This window comes from Diachasma alloeum, unplaced genomic scaffold (genome assembly GCF_001412515.2).
Source record: "Diachasma alloeum isolate Michigan unplaced genomic scaffold, Dall2.0 Dall_scaffold_00198, whole genome shotgun sequence".
Lineage (NCBI taxonomy): Eukaryota > Metazoa > Arthropoda > Insecta > Hymenoptera > Braconidae > Diachasma > Diachasma alloeum.
Genome location: NW_021680363.1, coordinates 191,265 through 214,550, shown reverse-complemented (window position 1 = coordinate 214,550; position 23,286 = coordinate 191,265). Strand labels below are relative to the sequence as shown.

General features: G+C 33.7%; 1 protein-coding gene across 10 annotated transcripts in view; it reads left to right on the top strand.

The window, feature by feature from the left end:
• LOC107035472 (guanine nucleotide-binding protein G(q) subunit alpha) overlaps nucleotides 1-20,137 on the top strand; it is a 49,745-nt gene extending 29,608 nt beyond the window's left edge. For 4 of the 10 annotated variants that reach the window (XM_029125902.1, XM_029125900.1, XM_029125901.1 and 1 more), the window contains exons 3-10: nucleotides 9,157-9,341; nucleotides 9,459-9,613; nucleotides 11,075-11,203; nucleotides 12,268-12,396; nucleotides 13,136-13,265; nucleotides 13,347-13,500; nucleotides 14,971-15,078; nucleotides 16,488-20,137. In XM_029125902.1, coding sequence (XP_028981735.1) covers nucleotides 9,157-9,341; nucleotides 9,459-9,613; nucleotides 11,075-11,203; nucleotides 12,268-12,396; nucleotides 13,136-13,265; nucleotides 13,347-13,500; nucleotides 14,971-15,078; nucleotides 16,488-16,570 — 1,073 coding nt within the window. In that variant the 3' untranslated portion in view covers nucleotides 16,571-20,137. Of the gene's footprint in view, nucleotides 1-9,156; nucleotides 9,342-9,458; nucleotides 9,614-11,074; nucleotides 11,204-12,267; nucleotides 12,397-13,135; nucleotides 13,266-13,346; nucleotides 13,501-13,872; nucleotides 13,981-14,970; nucleotides 15,079-15,164; nucleotides 15,181-15,288; nucleotides 16,081-16,487 lie in introns of those variants that run through there. The other 6 variants (XM_029125905.1, XM_029125904.1, XM_015252883.1 and 3 more) reach the window with 6 other exon arrangements.
• Nucleotides 20,138-23,286: the final 3,149 nt, after the last annotated feature.

The following is a 23,286-nucleotide window of genomic DNA, read 5'->3' as shown; positions in this document are numbered from 1 at the left end:
CCGAACATATTTTCGAGAAATCGATTTTTGAAAGAATGAAATTCAACACATTGCGTCCATAAGAGCTGTATACTCCCACCTTCAATCTAATAGTTCATAGTCTTAAAGCGTTTTCTCGTACACATAACCGTATATGACTTTGTTCGTTATACTCTCTAGTTTTTTTGCGACATTACAAAACATAAGTTTCCGGACAGATAATTGCAAACAATCAAATTAAAAGCTTCTTGATTGGTACGACGGCCATATTGGGTGGTTTGAATCCGTGCGTTCCTGACGTCTGGCAACGGTCCGCTCAAGTGACTACTCGGACCGAATTTACGAGGTTATATAGAAGACATGTGCAGTGTTGCCGTATGATCATTAGAGGTTAGACCAACGAGAGTCAAGTGTGAAATTGAATAAAATATTGTTCACNATTCATTGAAGAAATTCCCGGAAAAATGTATTCAACAATGAAAAATCCGAAAAAGTATGGGGACGACATGATTTTCGACAAAACTGAAATCTTGCTTGAAAAAAAGTTCCTAACTTGAACGAAGTACTTGGATATCCTCAAGACCTTCCTCTCTCTCTCTCTCTCTCTCTCTCTCTCTCTCTCTCTCTTGTACTTTTTCTTCCCATGTAGTTTCTTAATTTTGAGGGTGAAAATGTGCGACATCAAGGAGAATTATTGAGAAATTATGGATATCGTTTAAAGATGAATTTTTGTCTCACTTTTGTAGAAGTCGGATCATGTTTTACTGATGGAAAATTTTATCAAAGAATTGAAGTATCAACGGAGATATCTGGTGAATTAATACACATTTGATGCACTTTTGGTTAGAATCAAAAGCAGTAGACAACAATTCAGGATGAATTAATAACTAAAACGGATAGCTGCAACGCTGTTAAGGACGTTACAGTGCTAATTGCTCCGCTATATCTGTGGACAATATATTTCTCCATCTATTCTGTGACCTCGTTCGCAGGATTTAGTGAGGTGAATAACGGAGCACACTTTTTTTTAGTCGACGAATTTATTTACTGAGCATATATGAGATAAACGAGAGTTATTTCACCTCTTCACTTTAGCTGGAAATTGATAAAAATAATAGTACATTACATGCCCGAGCCTTGGAAAACATCACCGTCCCCCACGTGCAAGATTGTCTTCCGAGCCGAAGGCGAGGATGGCAAGCACGTGGGGGAGGGTGATATGTTGTCCATGGCGAGGTGTGTATATTAATTTTCAGGTCCCTCGACACGAAAATTCCTTTTTGGTTTATTATCGAGTAAATCGTTGTCCCGAAATTGTTTCATGTGATTGTATCAATCGTGCTCATTAATTTTGGCCGTGATGAATTATATGGAAAGAGAGAAATTTATAGAGGAGAATTGAAAGCAATTGCCATTATCTGGAGAATCGGTGCATCCAAAACGTTTAATTTGAAACCTGAACGTCTTAAGTTGAGAGTTTCAAAAGTATTAATTTGAGACTTGGAGATCTCACTTTAAGTTTAAAAGTCCCAAGTCCAGATTTTAGACGGTCTTAAATTGAGACTTTTAAGTCTTAAATTGAGACTGGCAGAGATCTCAATTTTGAGACTGTCATAGACATGTATCAAGTTAAGACTTTACGAACTGATCTTGAAATTTTTCTTCGAGTTGAGTTCTGCAAGTCTCAAATTAAGACCTTCGAAAGTCTTAATTTGAGACATTTAAAGTCTCTTTTTGAGATCATAAGTCTCAACATAAAGCTTACTTTTGGATGTGAAATTGAACGCTGCAGGTGGTACGATTGACAGGAAATTACAAAATTTACTAAGAAAAAGTTTTTGGTTTCCAGAACCGACCTACTGGTTTTAAGAAACTTACAGTTTCAGAAATCATTTTACTGTCTATAAGAAACTGGTTGAGATCTTAAATCTAGAACCATTGGGGTCTTAAATTAATAATGTTTGCGATCGTAAATTAAAAACATAAAAAGGGATCAAAATCTGGAATAATTGAACGTCGTTTCAACATCAATTGAGTAAAGGTGTTAAATATGATATACTTTTTATAAAAAAGGGTTTATAAACATGAGTAAATCATTTAGAACAAGAATAATCATCAATTCAGGAAGGAAAATGTCGTCGCCGTATAGCCAAAGATGCATAAGTGTGCTTATAGCATAGCTGTTACGCCCCTTTGGCTCTGCGACGACGATGTCATCAATTTAAGAACTTGAATATTTTTGTTGCAAAAACCACACGTTTTTTATTGTAAGAATTCAAAAGTCCCGATTTCAAAGACCCAGAGTTTTTCAAAATAAGAGAACATGTGCCTTAATTTGAATACAATTATATTGGATTTTAATAAAAAAACATTGAGAATTAGAACCTTTTCCTCTATTTTTTAGTAAAAATTTCCTTAAACTATAAAAAAAATTCAATTATTTCTAAGATTTTTTGATAATTTTCAACTTTCAATGCCATCATGATCTTGAACGAGAGAAATTGTTATTTAAAAATTTGTAAGATCTTATTGGTTCATAATAAGTGTTCGTAGCCGCAACATGAGGAAGAGAACGATAATTTCTTTATTTCAGAGAACAAAAAACTCTGTATTCAACTTTTTTTGATACAAATTTATCGCGTTTTTTCTTCTTTCATTTGAAATTTCACGAAATGTACACATCCGTCCTTTGAAATAGGCAGTTGAAGGATTGCAACCAGACATCCATTAGACAAAACTAAACCAGCGATCTGCCAAACTTTACTTCCCCGAACACCGATACCTGTTAAATTCTCTCTTTTTCCCTCTCACAATGTTTCGTTCTGAATCATACAAAATATAATGGTAAAATGTTAGGTTTATATATATATATATATATATAATACGTGTATATAATCCCTTTAGTCATTGGAGCTGTCGCACGTCCTTCTTCCACTACGTTATGCCTTCTTTATTTTTAACCCCCATAGGCATAATAATAATGCTCCACGTGTTCTTGGGCCCCGAAGGTTTTTTTATCGTTCGCATATGACCTCGTTATAATTTTTTTCTTTCTTTATTCATAGTAAAAATTATGCCAACCAGGGAACAATTATTTTCTCTGATAAAATCAAGGATCGCATACAATTTTCATAAATTGTTTACTGCCGATGGGATGAATCAATAAATGCATTGTTTTCTCCTTTTTTCTTTGGAAAACATATTCAAGAAGCGAGTGCAAATAGAATGATGAAATTAGGATCATTGAAAAGCCAGAGGAGTTTGTGATGGAAAGCATTATAAACAAATTTATTTTGCTTTAATAGTTTTTGAGATGTTTTTTTAAATAAAAACTTATGTTTTCACGCTGAACGGAAATATAGTTTGTAACAGCAAATACTTATCGAAAATATGCAATGATTGTGAAAAAGATTGAGGATTTCGTCCTGAACGTGTAACATTTCACTGGGTTCTTAATTTCTCAAATTCGCAGTTCTGTCGATATGATTACGCTGAGAAAAAAAACGACCCATCATAAAATTAATATCCTCAGTCAATTACATTAAGTCTCAAGGACAAATGGCTTGGAAGAATTCCGTAGAATGAGATAGGCCCCGTAAAAATTTCGAGAAATGTTCATCTTCAAGTCATGAACACTTCACGATGAAGTGAGAATTTCTTGGCTCAAGAAGTCGTTTCTTTTCGTGACAGGAAATGAGAAAATGACTCAAAATACTGAAAGCTTCGACCCAGTGAATCACAAATCGGGGAGCTTTCGTATTGAATGAATGCAGAAGTCATGCAAAGGAAAATCTCCATTCCTGAAATATGATTGTCGCTTCCCCTCAATCGCAATGACATTGAAGGAAAGAAATTACCTTCTTCTTCTTTCAAACTTGTCTTATCGTTTCGAGAATTTTATTTTCTTTTGAAAAAGTAACATTCATTTTTCATTCAATATCGTACTACTTCTTGCAGAAGAGGAAACATGTCGTGGATTTATCAAATATTTATGCTATTTTCCGTCCCGGCAGGCGCAAAGTTACATTTCCCTCCCGCTTCGCGAAACTGTTAGGAAAAGATTGCAATCTAACGGACAGTTTACTAGTATAATCTTCAGTAGAGCGACACTGGATTTAATTCAGGGTAAATAAAAGCCATGAGATTTCAAGTTTCAGTCAAGTTTTATTGACAATTCAACGGACCATTAAATAGTTGAGCTGTAGAAAGGCGTAAATTGCCCACCTTACTAGAATTTTAAATCAAATCATGAATCTTCAGTACGGAAATTGGTTGAATGTTCAACAAATTAGAAATTCAAGAATATAGTTCTCATACTGGCAAGAATAGGTGGTATTTTTCCAGGCTATTGTAATGGGGTTTTTTACTCGAGTGGAATTGACGTCCGAGCTGGAGGCGAGGTACATCATCGACAAATCTGAAAAATTTCAAAATACGAAAAAAAATGGAATTATCCAATTTGATCCCTGCGCAGTTCTACCTTGTGCTGTACAATTTCAAAATTGTCCTATCTAAATTTCCATACTTAATTTTGCTTATTTTTGTGTTTTGAATATTGTGTCAAAATTTGAACTCGTTCTTACCATTACCTGACATCTTTCACAGTTGAAAATCTTTTTTTTTTAGGTTCTAAAAAATTTGCGCTACATTTGATAATTCCATGAATCAAAAGATATTTTTTTAAGTGACTACACATGTGGGCAAAGCTTCACGGAGGCCTTTTTTAATTGCAGAACCTTTAATACTCAAGAGTGTATCCCCTTCAATAAAGCCATATTTTCTTCCCTTTTAAAGAATTCTTGGTTTTATAATTCAGAACTTTTGGGTTCCGGAAAAAACAAAACCTTGGTGTTCTTGAATGAAGAGCATCGGAGTTCTCAAATTAAGGCCATTCTCGTTCTTAATATTTTTTTTGGTTCTAAATATAATCTACTCATTTTTATAAACACTTTGTTATTCAAGGTGTACATTTCAACAGTTCAATTGATGTTGCATTGATGATCAATTATCCCAGAACTTTATCCTTTTTAAATATTTTTCATTTAAGAATCTAAGGGTTTTTGATCTAAGAACATTTCTCACTTGAAATAAGTATGTTTTTGGTATTCTATTTTGGGGATTCATTTTCTGATATTGAGTTACCAGCGTCTTATTCTTAGTATAATGCCTTCTAGAACCATGAGTTTCACAAAATCAGTAACTTGGTTCTGGGAAATAGTTACTTCTTCTCTTCGTACATAAAACCTTGTTGATAAATCCATAAGAAAAATAAATTCCTCAAATTTCCATCCTGGACTACAAATTTCTTGAGAAAGTGCATTTAAAACCCAATGAAGAATAATAATATTTAAAAATAATGCGTGATCATTGATAATTTGACAACAATCAAATTATGTATCGGTGAAGTAACATTTCTTTCATTGAGAAAAATATAATCCATACACAAATTAATCAACCGAATTCCTTATAATGCGATAAACTTGTGGATAAATGCCGAGAATTTATCAATTAGTTGAAAAGTTTTTGGCAAGTGTGTTGGAAGTTGAAAGGTCGCATAGCTGAGTCGTTTCCGGGAAGCGAGGAAGTAAAACGACCAAAAATAGCACAAAATTTTATATGAAATGAGTCTGCAAACTTCCGTACTGTAGCGCAAGAATTGGCTCGCGTGTAAATTGAAAATGAAATGAGAAAAATCAAACGATTGCGCGTGAATGTCACGGGACCATGAGTCTCTCTCTTTTGTGTGCCTTCCCCGCAGAGATAGCCTCGTCGGTGAACAGCAACTTTTCATTCATGCTTTTGCCTGTGTGGCTACGTGCGACTACAGCGACACCCTCTGGCAAATTGTGGCAAGAAGAAACTTCTTGGAATATCTCTACGTGATGATCAAAGCGTATTCATGCCTCTGAAAAATTCAATAATTTTCTCTTTAACAGAAAATTAATTAATTCCGTGAAGAAACTAATTTGATTAAGAATAAAATATTTCTTCAATTTCATGGACGATCTCATTGTATGAAAAATTCTTCCTTTAGTCTGGAATAACAAACCTGCGGATAAAAATTGTATCAAAACTCATTGATATTGACGATTATTTCAACTTTTGCGTAACAAAATCCATTTTAATTTCATCAAGCCATTTATTCATTCCATTTGCCTGCTTACCACATATCAGATTGATCAACTGGGATCATAAATTAAAATAGGCCTCCATTTAATTGAATTGTTCCGGAGGAGAATATTATGATTCATTTGATTGACGTTTAGTACGCGAAGAGAGAGAAAAAACAATTGTACATGTAGAAATGTCAAACGTTTAGTGTACGAGTGACTAAAGTATCCGGAGATATTGATTTCCGCTTCCTGACTTGTGTACACACCGCACCATAGCTCCTTGCACGATCAAACTCAGCGTATATATCATCCATTCGTCTCATGCTTCTACTTCATCTAGTTCTCCATGGTTTATAACGTCGAATATGTACGGTATAAAAATGTAGAAAAAAGAAGAGGATAGATCGTAAACTCCAGTTGGACGGTCCAATAGCATTAGAAGGTTTTTGCCCACGTATGGATGGATTCAAAGACCTTTGAAGTGACACGTGGATGAATTCGAAGTAGAAATGAATTTCATTTCGTATTGTCCTTCCGTTTTCCATTATTCTGAGAATTTATTTTCTATTCTACGTAAGCATCAACAATAAAAATAAACAACAAGAATTCATTTTTCTATTTTAATTAAACGTTCAATTTCTTTGGCATAATATTTGACTGTTTTTTGGCATACTTCCACACCGAAACAGCATTTTCTCGTCAAAAAACGACCTATCACACGTAATGGAGTCCCTTCACTTATTTGCACATTTGATGTTTTGCATTGGGACCTTCTCTGCCGAAATTGTAATCCTCACGTTCCAATCACCGATATACATATTGGTTTCTACTAAATCAAAATATATCAATCCAATTAAAAAATGAATGGATCCTCTTCGAAAAGGGCACATGATGACATCCATCTGGAATTGACAACAAAGATTATGTCTGATCTTTTCATTAAACGTTTAATTTTTTGTCATAATATTTGACTGTTTTTTGGCATCTTCTACACCAAAGCAGCATTTTCTCGTCAAAATGACCTATCACACGTAATGGAGTCTCATTTTTTTACACATTTGAGGTTTTGCATTGGCACCTTCTCTGCCGAAATTGTAATCCTCACGTTCTAATCACCGATATATGTATATTGAATTCTACTAAATCAAAATATACCAATCCAATTAAAAACTGAATGGATCCCCTTCGAAACGGACACACGACGATATCATTCGTCGGACAATCGTTGGACTTCTTCACACCGGATATTTATAAATAAAGATTATGTCTGATTTTTTAGTAGAATTTTTTAGGTTTCCTTCCCAAGTTATTGGCAATCAAAGTCAATTTTAATACCTAAGAATTTAAATGTAATTTTTAGTAATTGCTTCGCTTATATCGATTGGCTTATGTTCATATTCATGCTGGGTCTATTGCATATTTGTATTTGGCACTATGTGAGGATTAGAGATGTGAGGGACAAAAATGACCGTCAATGACCACTATGACCGGTAATTACCGCAGCGAGAATCTGACCCTATGATCGGAAAAAAAAGACAATTGGCCATAAGCATGAAATGACCAAAATCAATTTTGACCATCAATTACCATCTAAGGAGACCCTCAATTTTCGAATACTAGTTCAGCAATTTCTACACTGTTGAAAGTTTTTAGCCGAAATTGCCCATTCCCTTTTCGGAAATTTTTATCACATTTAAGTTTCACTAAAATTTCAAGGAATTTCTTCATTGAAAATTCGGTATTTCGGGGAAAAATCAATGAGAACTATAAAATTTAGTTCAATTATTTCCTGAAAATTAATAGAAACTTGGAAAATTTCAATAAACATATTCTTGAATTTTCAATTATTTGAAAATTCAAATAAATTGAAGCATTCTCATCTTCATACTTCTCAAAATTTTCCAATTTTATTGAATTTTTAGTGAAATCTGAAATTTCATGGTTTTTTGCTTCCGAATGGAAGCGTAGCAATCCTTCGATTTTGACGTTCTTTAATTTCGATTGGAAATGATGTAGAACAGTCTGAAACGCAATAGTATATTACGCAACAAGTGCGTAATGGGTTTTTTGGCTCGTGGGAAGTTGTAAAACGAGCCGAAGGCGAGTTTTACAATCCCACGAGTCAAAAAACACCATTACGCACGAGTTTCGTATACTATTTTATGTCATAGGGCCCAGAATCCGCGATTCTACCGAGCGAAGCGAGGTTAGAATCAGAAAGTTCAAGATTGTCATCACAAGAAAATATGAAGTTTGGCGACCATGTCTGTATGTGACCACATCCATTGCCCCTTTCCAGTGGTCAATTTTTAGAAAATTGAGTAATTAAGTGGCTAAAGTAATTCCAAAAAATCTGAAATATTGTCAGCTTATGGGTATTAATGAGGACTAACTCTGTGCAAAATTTCAGCTCGATCGATCTAATAGTTTTGAAGAAAAAGCGATTCGTTTTTAAATCGTTTTCCGCAAATATCTTCAAAATTAGGAGACCGATTTCGATTTTTTTGTTTTCAAAACATTCGTTTCGATGTCTTCTATCTAAATCAATCAAAACATATATAGCAGTTCGTACAAAATTTTCGAGATATTCCAGTTTTTCCGTTTTTTCATAGAAAAACTGTGTAAATCGCTTACTAGCTTTTGTGCAAAAATCGAGATATCAACTTGAAATTTGGACAGAAAATATGTATAAAAAGTACTTATGCGAAGTACTATAATCAACGTCTTTTGAAAAGTTCGAATCAATGTAATATTTTTTATCACAGATGGAAACCTTTAAGATACTCCATTGTGTTTAATGAATGATTTTATCAAGAAACTTCTATACCGATGTTAAAGTATCCCATTCTTTTATTCAGACACTACATTTACCAACATTCAATTGCCAATTGGCGTGACACTAATCATTCCTTTATGCCTCAGTCACCGGTGTCATTAAGGAATTGAGAACAATAATTCGTAAAACGTGATTTGCAATTTTCATCTGAATGATAACAACTCTATTAGTTGAATTGATTAAGTATAATGTCTGTTTATATAATATAATATTTTTTATGATTTTCAGGTACTGGTGAGTCGGGAAAATCTACATTTATTAAACAGATGAGAATTATCCACGGCTCTGGATATTCGGACGAAGACAAGAAGGGATTTATCAAGCTCGTTTACCAAAATATATTCATGGCGATGCAGTCTATGATACGGGCGATGGAGCTTTTGAAAATTCAATATGGAGATTCCTCGAATGCAGTAAGTCAAATAAGGAAGCAATTTTTCTCGCCCCATGTGAAATAAAAATCAAGAAATTTTCAAGAATTAAAAAAAATTAATTTGAATGCAATTTGAATTGTAATTTTTATTCAATAGGAAAAAGCGGAATTGGTGAGGAGTATAGACTTCGAAACGGTAACAACGTTTGAAAGTCCATACGTAGAAGCCATTAAGGATTTGTGGGCAGATGCTGGTATTCAAGAGTGTTACGATCGTCGACGAGAATACCAACTAACGGATTCAGCCAAATAGTGAGTATTATTGAATCCAAGCAACTGGTTCAAATGTTTTACATCTGTAAAACATTCTTTTCCAAATCTCAAAGAGTCAATCGTTATTTTCTCCCTTGATTAATTTTCCTCATATTTCGTTGATATTTGTATTACATATTGTTTGCCTTCTTTGACCTTTGACTCCTGACTTGAAGCTTGGTCTTTCATTTTCGGGATGGAAGAAAATGATGTTATTTTTTTCATTTTCGGTTAACTTGAACTGAATTGGTTGTACTGTTTCCCGAGATATTGAATTCTGCAGCGCAGTGGTAAAATGAGATAAGTCAAAAAATCTGATATAGAATATTTTAATTTTGTAAATACTTCGGAAACTAATGAGACAATTGAGCACAGAAAAAAAGGCCTAACTCTTCTCCCCAAACCTACTAGTTTCAAAAATCTTCACTCATGAGTGTAGATTTCATTGTCTGACGCATCTTGTTTAACAGTTCGCTTTTCAGTGCAAAAGAAGAACAGTTTGTTGATTGAAGATCAGAGCAATTCATCAACTGATTCAGATCAATTTCGGCTTAAAAGACTGTCCAAGAGTTGAGCGTGTTATCGAAATCATACACCTGTATAATTCGTTCTTGTCGATGCATATCGACAATTCAGGAGTTTAGCCGGAGAATAAATCTAACGATTACCTAGGAAACATACGGTTTTGACAGGAAGAATGTCAGGGGACAATTTTGTAGGCTACGCCTAGTTTTCTACAAAAAGTTATCAGAATTTCGCATAGGAAGCGATCCATGTGGAAATGTCTCCAATACATTTACTACACTATCTCCGCCATTTTTTAATTGAGGGGAAGATTACAGTTGTTCTCCGCTCTTTTTTTAAATCGAATATTTATTCATTAGAACCCCCAAAAAAAGAAGACATCATATATGCAGTTCGATTGTAATTCCGCTAATTTTCAGTGGAGTGGAAAAGTCAAAATTTTTCTCCTTGTTCGTTCTTTTTTAGTTTACTCTAACGCTGACAGAGAATTTCTTAACAAAATGACCGATTACACATTATTATTATTGGTCTCTTAATTCCTTGGCACATGTGTTTGAGACCTTGTCTACAGAAATTATCATCCGCACATTCTGATTATACGATATACACGTTGAATTTGACTAAATTGTGAAGTACATTGAACATTGTACAATTCAAAATTGTCAATGATTAATTCCTTGTGCGCAATTCGAAATGCATAATTTGAGTATGTGCAATTCTAAAAAAAACCACAAAATTCATAAAACTCGGGTCGGCATTTTTTGATTTAGTTTTTCTTGAATGCCACTTGTTCAAATGAATTTTTTTGTACGTTTTTCGTTCCTCGTTTTAGTTTCTTATAGAACTTCAATTCCTGTGAATCGAATAGAAATAATTAAATCGCAATGTTTTCGAGTCGAAAAGAGAAAATTGGATATTGAGTACATAATGTTACAGCTACCTTATGGAGATAGATCGAGTGGCAGCACCAAACTACCTCCCCACAGAACAAGACATTCTTCGCGTGAGAGTTCCCACAACTGGTATAATTGAATATCCATTTGACTTGGAAGAAATACGGTTTAGGTATGTCAGATGGAATGGAGCACAAAACAACGAATGATCAACTTGCATCTTGGGATTTTACTGCTGTGTTACAATTTTCCCTCATTTTATCCCTCTGTATTTGCATCGCTGTCACTAATTTTTCAGTTCTCTCTTGGGGTATCTTCTGTATAGTGTTAATTCTTTGTTTTATTTTTCATATTTCCTGTGTCAGATGTAATTGGATCTAATGAATTCTCTGAAAAAAGTAATATTATGATTGGTCATGGAGATTTTGTATGTCTGCTATATTTATTTATAAACATCGGTCAATATCATTTCTGAATATGACAAGAATGCTAACTTGGAAGCAAAATAAATGGATCAAATTATTCATCAAATTATTCATCAAATTATTAATTATTTCGAGGTGACAGCAGCCTTAATAATTTTTTTATTGATGGCACTGTGCATCGCTGATGTTTGATAACAAAATTCTTTTGCTCTGTTATGAATCGGAAAAAAAAACATTGTAGCTAATCAAAACAGTGTGGTCGTTTTCCTGATTATAGAAATACCTTTTGCATTATTCATAGACAATACGTTCTGTTTAGAAAGAAAATGAAAGCGATATGATTTTAATATTTGAATCAACTTCCGTGACTTTTCGTATATATACACTGATAGAAGTATTTATAATAGTTGCTGTTAATGAGGCTTCTTAACTGTTATCACGATTCGTTAATAGTTAACGAATTTAGTTGCTTCGTTAACACCAACTCAATCGGTCTACCGTTTCTATCAGTGTATCGGTAGAACTGATGCCGTCACCTTGAGATTTTTAAAAGTCTCCAAATCTCCACTGGATCCAATTACACTATTTTCATTATTTTACAGGCAGTTAATGAATTCTGCACCCTGCAATAGGTTTCCACATAAAATAACTGTTTGATTGATTCTTGAAAATTTATTAGATGTTTTATTTATTCAATTTTACAAAATAATTTTTAACCATTTGAAAATGTCTAATCTAATTATTTTCAATATAAAAATCATTTCTGTTGCATGGCATGCATTATCACGGTGGCTTTTCCTATGTTTCGCAGTTATATTAGCGACCTAGACCGTATCGAAAAACCAGATTATCTTCCTACTGAGCAAGACATTCTTCGGGCTCGAGCTCCCACAACAGGAATTATTGAATACCCCTTCGATCTGGACTCCATCATATTTAGGTATTAATTCAATGCAAGAAAAAAGGATTAACTTCCAACTGTTTGGAATTATATTCGATTAAAGTAATTGAAATTTATCGACTTGACTCTCTCGATATAAATTTTATGAAATAGGTAGATAACTATTAATTTTTTGAAGGTAAAGCAACATTCCAAATCCAAAAAATTGCTCTATGACGATTACAGAATAGAAAATGGTAATGAAGCAATTCAAATTTGATCTTGAATCATCACTACGATTGAGAAAATGTGGGAATAAAACACGAGGTTGCGGTTGCATGTCAGAAAGAAATTTATGTATTCATTTCTCACTTCTCCAATTTACAATTTCATTCATTTTCTTTTAAATATTTTCTTTGCTTGGCTGTGCTTGACAATAGAATCTCCACTGCTATAATGGGCAACAGGAAGACGTCTAATAAAAATTTTAATAACAAAAAATTACTTTTTCAACTTTTTAAAAACGGAAAAGACCCATTTTAGGGAGATCCTAGTGCGATTCGTTAATTAATTTATATATTTGCATGATGGAAAACCAATAAAGCTTTTAATGTTCATAAATCACATGCTAATAACAATAAGATGAAGAATGTTATACTTCAATTCAGATAAACTTATTCATTCAACTCTTTTTCTTCTAACGACTGCACGTTTATAGTAAAAAAAAAATGAAATTCACATTCGTGTGGTGTTTTCTTTAGTATTCTAGCACTGAGAATGATCTTTATTATTCTTTCAGGATGGTGGACGTCGGCGGACAGAGATCTGAGAGAAGAAAATGGATTCATTGTTTCGAAAATGTCACTTCCATCATATTTTTAGTAGCTTTAAGTGAATATGATCAAATTTTATTCGAATCAGAGAATGAAGTGAGTTAATATAACACATGAGAACTCAATAGTCTAGGCTAACGAATGGTATTTGATTGGAGTACGTCTTTTCATTTTCAGAACCGAATGGAAGAAAGTAAGGCGCTATTCAAAACGATCATAACATATCCATGGTTTCAGCACTCCTCCGTTATTCTGTTTTTAAATAAGAAGGATTTGCTGGAGGAGAAGATCATGTACTCTCATCTCGTCGATTATTTTCCAGAATATGACGGTAAACTGAATCTATTGTATCGACGTAAATGAATGATTTCCCGAAAAAATACTGAGTGGTTGAAAAGTTGAAGAAGAAATGTGCCGAGTGAATATGCAAATTATTTTGGGAATATTCTCTGAATATGAGAGATTTGAACAATTTCATTGAAACAACTTGTTTAAAAGATGTTATGAGCTCTAAAGAATGTCTTGATATTTTTTTCCAAATTTTCCAGTTTCCGAGATATTTATAAAATTGCTTACATGCAATTTCCGAGTCTTTTTCAACTTCTCACATTGCTGGAAAATCTTTCATATATTGAACATTAAGGAATTCAGTCATTGACTGTTCAACATTATTGCTATGAATAAAAATATTCAAATGGTCTAGGACCAAAGCAAGACCCTGTTCCAGCACGAGAATACATCTTGAAGGTTTATTTATCCTCGAATCCTGATCCAGACCGACAATGTTACTCTCATTTCACCACTGCAACAGGTCTGATGAGAAGAGAAAGCAAATAAAATTTGAAAAAACTAATTGTAGTGCTAGATTTTGCCATAAACAGCATTGTACAGACTTGAATATTTCTTTCCTTTTGGTATTTAAGAACAACAATAAATGTCGAATGTTGGGATCAGACGAAATGAGAAAAGGCCGATAAATTAAATTATTGCTCGGTGTTGCATAAGCTGAGTAGCTTGTTAACAGCACAATAAAGGCTTCCTAGATATGTATTGACGCTAATACAATAAACTGTCCTTCGATCAAGTTTATCCTGAATTAGAAGTAATCCTCAACCCCACAGAAATATTTTATGCGTAAGAAATTATTTCTTTCTTGGTAATAACATCATAACTTAATTAGTCAATTCAATTCTTCAATTAAATTATTTAATTATTCTCCGTTTGTGCACAAATTGAATTTGTCCCCGAAGTGATAGAATATAATACGTGGATTTTCAACATCTCGTTAAGAATGAAACTATTCTGAGAATGAGGGACTTCAGCAAAAAATGTGGAAAGATGTTTTGTTGAGAACTTTCTTAACAGAAAACAAACTCTTTTGATATTTTCTTCTGAAGTGCATTGCCAAATTAAAAAAATTATGTTTTATCACTTCATCTAATTCACCTTTATTTATTATTTTATTGCGAATCAGTTTCACGAAACGCCGACATTAACAAACTTTCAATATCTTTTTTTTTATTTGATGAATGAATCATCATTTCGAATAGTTCCGACAAGTAGGACTGATTGTCTGTTACTCAAAAAGCAATTCATAGATAAATCTAATTAGCGTTACTCTCGTATGGAAAGTCATTGATTAGTTACCGTGAAAAAATAAAAAAGTGCCGGAAAGTATTTCTGTGTACAAGAGAAAATAACATGGAAAATCCAAATCTATCCCAAAGGTCCAATGATTTCGTGCAGTATTTATACGCTAGAATTAATTCCCCGTTGTGTCCATTACCCACGTATTTTACAGGCCCACAGAGAGAGGCCACAGCTGCTAGAGAATTCATATTAAGGATGTTTGTCGACTTGAATCCCGATAGCGAGAAAATTATTTATTCTCACTTCACATGCGCTACAGGTAAAATTGCTGCTATGATTTTTCCCTCATATAATTGCACCTGTAAAACAGCTTTTCTTTGCTTATCTTTACCATTCTGTGTGTAGCGATTGTTTCATTAGGGTGAGTTTGGATATCTCATTTATCTTGACTAATTTATTTGACTAATTTTTCATCTGATGATTTTTTGTTTATTCAATTGCATGCTGCATGGTGATGGATTATGAACAGATACTGAGAATATTAAGCTCGTATTCTGCGCTGTCAAAGATACAATAATGCAGAATGCCCTCAAGGAATTTAATCTTGCTTGAATTGATTGTCATCTGTACACGGAGAGAAAAAAAACATCAAAAAGAAAAAAAAAGGTCTTTTATGTGATGAGAAAAAATTCTACGTGATTAGAATGATGATTGTTTTTGTTTGCAATGTATTTTTTTTCTTTTTCTTTCTACTTATTTCTGCGCTTTTTTCCCGGTGAATAAAATCAGAACGAGATAATTGGCAGTGATGTATGTTAGTAATCTCCTGTCCGAAACAATTATTCTCGCTTCTTATTATCTTCCACTTTTTCTGCTAACAATATTCCGATACTTTTTCACCCAGTCTGTCAATGGTTTCGCGATAGTTTATGGATATTCTGAATCTTTCGTGCAATTGGTTTCCCTTTCTTCTTTTTCTCACAAATAATTCCTAGACAATATGTCGACGGTAATTTATTCAGTTATTCTGAGGTGAAAAAGAATGCATAAAATTTATATTCAAGAGAAAACATGAACTAAAATGGGAAACAATGGATACAAATAAATACTAATAGTAATAAATCGTGAATAAATTAGAGGTAATTTCGCTGACAATTGGTTGATAAAATTTATGTGCGTGTATCGATAATCACATTCTACCTGTACGTTGAAATGAATTCAGAGTTAAAAGATGATGAGTACTCTTCGAATATGTTATTTCAATACAAATACTGAAAAATCATTTTTGTATGCATAAAATAAATTCACATGCATCAATCTATCTAATTTCATCTTTTTAACAATTCCTCAAGATAAACATTTGGTTGAAGTGATGAAATGTAATGGTTTATGCATGAACCCTTCGTCAATTGTAGAAATTTTTCTAATGTGCGTTAAAATATATCTTAACGGATTTTGAAAATTTTTCTATAAAATGATCTCTATATTGAGAGTCCTATAATTAACCACCATGAGATGCGTCAACTTTCTACATTTTCTCACTTCAATATAAAGAATAAAAACAGCATGAAAAAATTTTTTTCTTCTCATAACTGCATGAATAAATTTTTTTCGTTGAAAATTTGGTGCTTTAGGTGAGTAAAGACCAACTTGGAATCTTCTACAATACTGAAAATACATTCTATTGCAGTATCAAACGTATATTAATTTGATTGTTTTCATTTATAGATACGGAGAACATTAGATTTGTGTTTGCGGCGGTTAAGGACACAATTCTCCAGTCAAACTTGAAAGAATACAATTTGGTGTAGGTTCGGACATTGTGACATCCCATAGTGGATTCATCTGTATTTAATCAGAGCTCCAGATGCCACAAAGCTGCGAGCTTTAGCCACGCAATGATAACACACAAAATGAAGGAATTTAAAAAAAAACGGACTTTGTTGATCAAACTCGTTTAATGAGGTAAAAAACCGTAAAGACGGAAACAGAGTTACGATTATTGGAGACGATGAACGCCATAACAGAGAAAAAGGTATTGAAACACTAATGGGTGAAAATAACGATGGAATAAACTGCGAAATAAAAATATTTAAAAAGTAATTGTATGAAAATAACGATTTGAAAAAAGTACATGGAAATAGGCTGAAAAATGATCGAATGACTCGTGGTGCTGCGTCAGTTGCACGAGTGTACCAACATTTTAGTTAGCTAAAAAAAATGAAAATTTCCAGCGAATGAAAATTTAAAAATGGAAAAAATAAGGACCTAACTCTGAGCGTTATACGTTCTTTCCTAAAAAAACTTTTCACTGTCGATACCAACAAACTGATTTAGTTTCGTACTCTATTTGTTGAATTTGTTACCTTTTTATAGCTTAGCTTAGTCGATCGAGCCTGGCTGACTGCGACATCGCCTGATTTTTATATAAACGATAAAAAAAAATTGAGAAGTATCAATTAATGGAAAAAAACTATTAAGCAAACAAAAAAGAATAGTTCAGAGTAACCTGCGTACTATGCATTTGGTCTTGTGGGATCTCCGTCAAGAGAGGATTGATATATTAAAAAATGAGGGTGAAATGATGAAATTATTATTGACAAAAAAAATTGAAGAGTCAAGCAATGAGTGAGACAAAATAAAAAAAATGAAAATAAGAGGACAAGAAAGCTTTTTACAAATCACGATTAAGTCGGTTTAAACACAAGTGAGAGCGATTCTAGTGCCATTTACTAGCGTGGTGTTCCTATTGCAGTCCTTCGTTTAGTTGCAAAAAAAGCCAAAGTGTTTTTTCTTTCTTTCATTCTTTTCCTTAATCTTCTGTATGTTATTTTCTTTTTTGTTCAATTTATATTTAAAATGAAAAACAGAAAGAATGATTTTTTTTAAGAAGAATAAAATTTGTGCAAGAAACAACAAAGTTTTTTCTGCATGTGACTCAAATCCAAGAAATTCATCGTATAAATATTGTTATATATAATATATAAATGAAAAATGAAACATAGGAATAGTGGGCCGAGGATGAAGAGCAGCATCAACTTGCATCAATGGAGAAAAGAAACAAACAAAAATATTTAATAAATACAATTGGGAGATACAACAAGATGGAAGGAAAAAGGAATCGAAAAAAATAATATGATAAAGAATGATAAAATCCACAACTCCTTTATATTACGAAATAATTAGGAAAGCGACATCTGTTTGATGTGAAAACTTTAGGTAATTTGTAGATGAAAAATGACAGACTACAATGATTTGTCTCTGTTATTTTTCACCTTCTTCAAATGCGACTGTCGTGAAACGAAGTTACGTCGGGATTTTTTACCACAATAATTAAAAACCTAATACAAATCATGATAAGAGATTTATCACAGATTTTTCACGATGAGACATATTTACTGATCTCATTTCAAATCATTTTCGCGATCATTTTGAAAGTATGAAGAGAGAAATCCGTACGTCTGTAATGAGTCGATAAAAATGTACAATTATTTAATCATTTTGATAACGATTAATTTTTTGGAAAATCACCAAGAGACATTTTTTATAGATAATTTTTTCAGTTTTAATTACAGTCTCTTGGCATTATTTCCCAATATCCCTCGTTGCTGAAATGAATGCATAATTAACAAACCTTTCACAAGTTCTTCATCGAAACATCGCCATATGATTCTCTTCGTATTTTCAAATACTCATATAAAGCATATTAAACATAAAAAACATTCAAGATCATGAGTTTCGTTAGAAAAAATGTTTGAAGTCTAAAAGAAAGTTGAAAACATCCCAACGTCACTCCAAAAATGCCCAGAAGTCGCCTGTGTAGCGAGAGACATGAGCCCATAAGACTCCTTGAACAAAAATTAATGAAAAAACTGAAACATGGATTCAGTAAGAAAGAGATGAAACAAGTAAGTTGACTTCAGTCCCTCAGTTTTCGATAAATATCTCTGTATCTATGAGAGATTGAAAATTTTTGCAAAAACCTTTTTTGTAGCTCCTATTCCGCTTTATGAAGAACGTATTCAGAGAAATTTTAGTATCGTCCTTGGATTCTGAGATATTCACAGATAACTGACCTCGGGACGATTTTATCTCTTCGCTACTGAAATAAAATGAACAAAAACAAATACCATAGACTGGCTTATGTCTCTAGCTCCGCTTTGTATCCACTTTTACAGTGTACGTATGTATGAACTGCTCACTGCCTGCGCTCGCTCATGCTAGCCAGCGCGCTGCCCACTGCAGGTATTCTCTATAGTTCGATATATCGAAAGAAATCAGAATAAATATTTCTCCAATTTTATCAATTCATTGGTGTTCATAAGTAATTCAGTGGATTGATAAAAATAAATACGTCGAAATAAAAGAGGAAACGGAGAAAGATCAATTTGAAAAAATAATGCGTACCTACTAGAGAATACTCGCACGATCTAACTAAAAGAGAAAATATAAAAAACGGTGTTGGTTAGTTTTCGAATAATTTTTTTAATATATTTTTGTTCATGAATTACGTGACCGTAAGAGCGCTCACCAACACCGCCACGCACATCGGGCAGCATAATACGTCATACTTCGGTTTGAAACACTGAGTTTATATGAAAGAAACAAGAAAAACAAACAAATATATATATAAATACATTGGATGAAGTATAATATTAAGAGATAACAACAAAATACTATTGAATAATAATAATACTGCTTGGTTTTCAGTGAGAGTGAGATGATGAATAAAAACAAATGTGTAAATCTAATGAGAGAGCAAAATACATTCATTTAGTTCTCCTTTGTTACAAATATATTTCTTTTTTTTTTATTTCTGCGATAGGAAAAATGTGAAACAAACATAAATGTGCGAATGATCTTAATTGTTATTTTTATTCTTTCCTTTTTGTTTGCTTTCTGGACGAAAGTAAACGTTTGTGCATTTTTTAAAGCCACTGAGAAATGTGGAAAATTTAATTGTAATATTTTTTTGCGAATGAGAATTTTTTTGAAAGCTGAGTGGACGAGATTTTGAAATGAAAGGAATAGAATTGATGAGTTATTACGTATGTGTATGGATGTTTGGATGAAACTTTAACGATTTAGACGATTGTGTGGAGGAATGAGAAGAATAAAATAAAATTAAATTAAATGATGGAAAACAATATAATGCAATTGCGTTATAATGTCTGGGACACGAATGAATGAATAATTTTCATGATAAAAAGAAATCACTGAGATAAAAGGAAACATGACGACAGATGGAAGAAGAGAAAAAATAATACAAATTTGTGGCTGTAGTTCATTTGTAAATCATTTCTTGTCAAACATAAAAGAAAAAGAAAAAAATCATGAAAAAAATGAGTAACAAAAAAGCATACTTTTTTTCTGAGAAACATCATATGTTGGGTATTCATTCGGTGTGTCGCCCAAAAAAATCAATGTTTCTAACTTATTTATAATAAATACTACACATTAATGATAAAAAAGAGAAGAAAAAAAGCAAAGAATAAAATAAACGCAGTTTCTGATAAGGAGTACCCGAATAAGAAGCATGTTTAACCTCTTCTTCGTTTTATATTTAGGATAGAAACAAAATCACCGCTTCAATTACTTGTGGAATGCAAAATGGTAAGTCATATGGGTGAATTTGAACTTTTTTTTATAGCTCATTTATCTCGGAAACGAGTGGTTTCAAGAGAAAAGCTCAAAAGACCTTCCATTGTAGCCGGATTAAGGATATCCAAGCTGTTCGGGCAATTTTTTTGGAGGAAATTCTCCGAGTTTGTAAGATAGACAAAATAGAACAAGAATTTTTTCCAGGCACAAGATGAATTTTCGAGAATTTTTTTGAAAAAACGATTTTTGAAAAAAAAATTTAACACCTTGCGTCCATGAAGAGCTGCATATCCCACCCTTAAGGATTCTAAGTGGGTCAAGTGCACAACTAAATTGATCATTTTTTTCAAAAAGCTTGCATAATAAATTGTGTTAACTTGATTAATTCATCTCGCCAATTTATATTCAAATTGAGTTGGGATGTAATACATGTAAAATTTTCTTTTTATTTTTTCGACCAAAAAATCTTTGTTTTATTGACTAAATGGTGATATCCGGTGGGAATCGTGGCAACACCGCTGCTGTCAGCTGATGGTAGAGGCGCGAGGGTTTGTTGATATTCGAACGTGTGTTGGAGGTTATACATGCCTGTGAACAAACCATGGCCTCAGACAAAAATAAAAATTTATTGCGTGACAAAAGGGGACAGTTTATCTCCCAAAAATTAAAATTCGTGAAACCCGGTCTCGAGAGGGTGTAAAAAATTATCATGAGCAACAAAAATTACTGAAAGAAAGTGCAAAAAAATCAGAAGGAAGAATCGAAGGAAGAACCTTTCATTTTCCACGGACGGCGCTCCACTACTCATTAATATATGCAGATTCAATTTAATGAATTTTTTAAGAGGGAAATGTCGAGAAACATTTTGTTGGACATTTGGTTAGTCATAACAAGATCCATTGAAATGATTTCCCGAGATGAGTAGATCCTGAGACCAATGTTCTTTCGCACAATTCGTTTGAAATTCAATTATAAACATCGTTCGAGTCTCATTGATTGATAATTACGTGTGAAATCCTAAAATTCACTTTGAAAAAACATCCATCGTGAGTGACAAGTAGGGTCATGTTGACGGGGGGCGTACAAGCGGAGCAGGACAGCGGTGTGCGCTGTTGTCGCGTATCATCCATTTTGCTACGAGCGATTTTTTCCCCCGGAAGTGAGTCGAAAAATTAAGATTTCGTTCTTATTTACCCCGGTTCCTCTGATTTCGCCCAGATCAATCGATTCAGCTTTTTTTAAAACATTTTTTCCATATTTTTCGGGATTTTTCATGAATCTCTAAATTGGTCAATCTTTTATTTTAGTGCATAACCTCATAATAGCCAATGCTGGATCCTCAAATTTTGTTTATTTAAATTCTCAATAATTAATACCGGTTGAAAGGTCAAGATTGTCATCTAAATTTTTTAAATATGTCTCTCTATTACAGGAAAAAAAATTGAATTTCTGTTGATTTATTAAACATTTTCACTTGGCACCCTTAAGTGTTGACGTTTGATAAATGATGGAATATGTGGAAACGGCGGAAATGATGGCTATAGTCACGTCCGTCTCGTGAATCAACGGACATTTTTCGTCCTCAAAATGTTCGTTAGATTCCAAAGAAGAAAAATATGTATCCGTTTTATGAACCTTTAAATGGATCATAAAGAATTTCGAAAAAATGAAAATCTGATGAATTAATGCGAAAGCAATAAACAAAATAATGTTCAACTTCTCGATAGGGAATTCTTCTTTTAATTTTTCCATTATTTACCCAAAGCTTCGGGTTATTTAGCATGAGATGGGCATGATCTCTGGAGTTGACTGAATAGAGGATCGATGAGCCGATCTTCTGTCCTGTGGTGGCCCCAGAGTGGATTCCTTCCGCTTCCAGGATTTTCACTATCAGAAGGGCAAGCTTCATTTCATTGAGGCCTTTTGTATCTGGTTTGGAAGTGTCAGCTTGGAATAGAACATCATATATCGAGTTGATAGTCGGCAGAGTAGCGATTTGTGAACGCTTCTGGGGGTATAGTAGGTGCCTGACGCCGCCGAGCAGGCTTCTTGGTGTAATCGTTCTTACCGACTGTGGGTTTGTTAGGTGTGGTGGGTTTATTTGAGAGGTGTTGTTGTTTGATGTTTGGGCCCTGGAAAAGATCTTGTGGGCTTTCATCATCATCTTCTCTAGTTCTTTTGCTAGATTGAGATGTGTCCATCAAGGATGTATTGTCCAGTATTGGGGATTTATTGGAGGGAGGAATTTGGGTCTGTGGGGTATGGGAAATGGACTTCATGAATTCAGATCTGAGTTCTAGGTCATTGTAGTCGATCTTGTTCAAGTCGCAGTAATTGCGCCACTCGATGGCTGTTGCTTCTGCTCTAAAATGATCGACGAGATCCTCATCGGAAAGAGATTTGGCTGATTCAGAGAGTAGAGGGTCTTGAGAGTTTTGGTTTAATTGGTTTTGGTGGATCGACTCAACATCGCAGTAATATTTCCTAATTGACTGGTTGGGAGAGTTCTTTTTGGCTTCGGAAGCCATTTTGGGGCTTGGGGGGTAGACGTTGCCGCCGGCACTCAGACCGCGTGCGTTTTTGGGGTCAGAATTTCCAAGCTGGCTTTTAGTTGAGTAGAATACGTTAAAGTCAATGGATTATCTAAACAATTAATGTTGTGTTCGTGGTGGATGGAGTCAACCGTGGGATTCACTACTTGACTTTACTCGGAAACCGTTAATCACTAGACCGATAAAGAGGCGCATGGAAACGTCCGAACGGCGCGGTGGGCCAAAGCCAACTCATTGATCTACTTTTCTCCCTTTCGACCACCACCGAGGGGTAGTTAGGTATCTTTACTGGCGCAACAGCGGCGAGGCGGTAGAGGCACACTGATTCAGCGCAAGCGCAACGAGCCCACCGATGTTTGACGTGCACAGCTAGG